This window comes from Chrysochloris asiatica, unplaced genomic scaffold (assembly GCF_000296735.1).
Source record: "Chrysochloris asiatica unplaced genomic scaffold, ChrAsi1.0 scaffold00316, whole genome shotgun sequence".
Taxonomy (NCBI): Eukaryota; Metazoa; Chordata; class Mammalia; order Afrosoricida; family Chrysochloridae; genus Chrysochloris; species Chrysochloris asiatica.
This window is the reverse complement of record NW_006408834.1, coordinates 747,137-749,413: the sequence shown is the minus strand read 5'-3', so window position 1 is coordinate 749,413 and position 2,277 is coordinate 747,137. Positions and strand designations below refer to the sequence as shown.

Genomic DNA, 2,277 nt, shown 5'->3' with positions numbered 1-2,277 from the left:
TGTTAATGAGTCTTCCTCCAATTCTAATGTCACGTTTTTCTTCATATAACCCAGCTAGCTTTTCAGATATTTGCTCAGCATACAGGCAGAATGTTAGACTAGTAAAAAAAATTTAAGCAAAAGTAAATAGAAAATATTAACTTTAATTCAGTCTTCCCAATGCCAGCTGCTTTTCCTTCATTCTTTCTCCCACCCCATGATAATGGGTCCCCTGTAGTCACTGTCTTCTTAGTGTATCCTTTCTGTAGTCCTCAAGTCTTCCATCTGAGCCATCCTCACTGACTTCTTATGGTTCACTTAATACAAAGGGTGTCAAAAAGTTTGTGGAAAAATTCCATTGTCTTTCTATTCCACTTTGCCATGAACTTTCTGAAGCCCCTTGATTGTTTGTAGCATAGTCATCTCAGTAGTAAACATCTCTGGAGATTTGTATTAAGTCAAAGAGAAGTATAAATTTAGATTATTCACTTAATGAAAACTAGTTCATTGAACTAGCTAGTTCATTGAAACTTGGTTTGAAAGCAGGACAATGATTCATATATTTTCTCTGACTTTAATTTGATGAGCTTAATGTTGTTTAGCATATATGACCACTTGTATTTTGTATGACATATAATTTACCCTTGTATAAGTTCTTTATTCCTTTCCTTGTAGGATCTGGGTCCCTTAGAGCAAAATTTGACCTTTCAGAAGGGCCCAGTACGCCCACAACACTTGCAGTGCAGTTTCTCAGCGAGGGAAGCACCCTCTCAGGAGCAGACATTGAGCTTGTGGGCACTGGCTATCGGCTTTCTTTAGTAAAGAAACGCTTTGCCACTGGTAAGTTGGGAGATTTCAAAGTTTTTTATATTCCTGGGAAACATTTGTTTTCTAACACCCTAATTAACTAAACAACTGCCAGGCAGTTTATAATCTAAAGGCATGAACGTTTTTCCTTTGACCCTTGGTACAAAAAGTGCCAGGTAGGAACACACCTGGAAGATAAGAATGCCCATGGTCATGATAGCAGAACACCTGTGATATGATCTGAGTGTATTGTAAACAGCAGATGGGAACTGGGATTCTGGATCTTTGACCACAATGAAAAATGCCCTCTTTTGAGTTCACTTGGACTTCTAATTACAAAGATCTGCTTGGTGTTTTTCAGGACGATATCTGGCCGATTTTTGATGTGCCTGGGAAAATAGTTGGCTCCAGGAAGTACTACAAACTTGCCATTCTGCAGTATCTGTTCTTTCTAAACATTGTTCTAACTTGTTCTATGTCTTTTAAATTTAGACATATTTGAGAGCTAACTAGAAACGTTACATTGCACTTTTAAAGTCAGTCATTGGAAGAAATAGCACTGAGGTGATTTTTAGTGCTGTAAGTGATCACCTGCAATATTCAGGAAGCACATTTATTGAGAATCTCAGTAAAATGGGAATCTCAGTAAAATTAAAAATTCTCTTCAGTGTGTTTGTGTTTTAAACAATGGGGTTATGATAGAAACATGAGGCCTAAAATTCTAGGAGAGTGACCACAAAATAATTTACCTTTTCATAAATTATTAGAGTCAAAAGTAGCTTGGAAATTTCATGAGTTTAATATTAGATTGTTATAAGCAGAACATGAATTCTGCATTTGGGATGGTGTTAGCTGAGGACCCAATCAGATTGAGTTATGTGCCACAAAATAATCACACTAGACTCCTACTTGTATGCAAAAAGTGTATAATTTGATTCTCATATAAACATATTAATAAAGTGTAAATGGTGTTTTATATGATTTTTTTTAATCCTCAAGTGCAATGTGTTTTAAAATAAGCTTGCAAAAGACAGCAGAGATATTTACTTCTGCAGTTAGTTAACGTTATAGAAGTTGTGATTGTATCGATGAATTAATGCTATAGATTTAATTTATTTTTATATGGATTTCATAATGTGTGCCTTTTAAAACAGTAACAGAAACCAGAAATGTGCCTATCCAGTTTGTTTGTTAATGCGCCTCACCTGTCTTCTCAGTCTGAATTTTCTACTCAGAGTTCCATAGTGGTCAAGCAGTTTTGCAAGAGTATTTGCCGTTTTAGTAAATACCTTTTGGGAAGGGAATTCAGAGTAAGGAAAAGATAACTTATTCTTGAGGTTTTTGGCCACTAGAATAGAAAACTATGCCGGATGGCTAACACTTGAAAGGAAAAAAAAAAATAACTTCAGATATTTCATCTTAAATTCATCAAAAGTGTATGGATTTTTAAACATAGACACTGTAATGGTTAATTGGTAATTGTGTTTTTAT

At 35.1% G+C, this 2,277-nt stretch overlaps 1 protein-coding gene across 1 annotated transcript in view; it reads left to right on the top strand.

The window, feature by feature from the left end:
• FCHO2 (FCH domain only 2) overlaps nucleotides 1-1,170 on the top strand; it is a 256,849-nt gene extending 255,679 nt beyond the window's left edge. Inside the window, exons 25-26 of the mRNA XM_006875274.1 lie at nucleotides 655-819; nucleotides 1,148-1,170. Coding sequence (XP_006875336.1) covers nucleotides 655-819; nucleotides 1,148-1,170 — 188 coding nt within the window. The remainder of the gene's footprint in view (nucleotides 1-654; nucleotides 820-1,147) is intronic.
• Nucleotides 1,171-2,277: the final 1,107 nt, after the last annotated feature.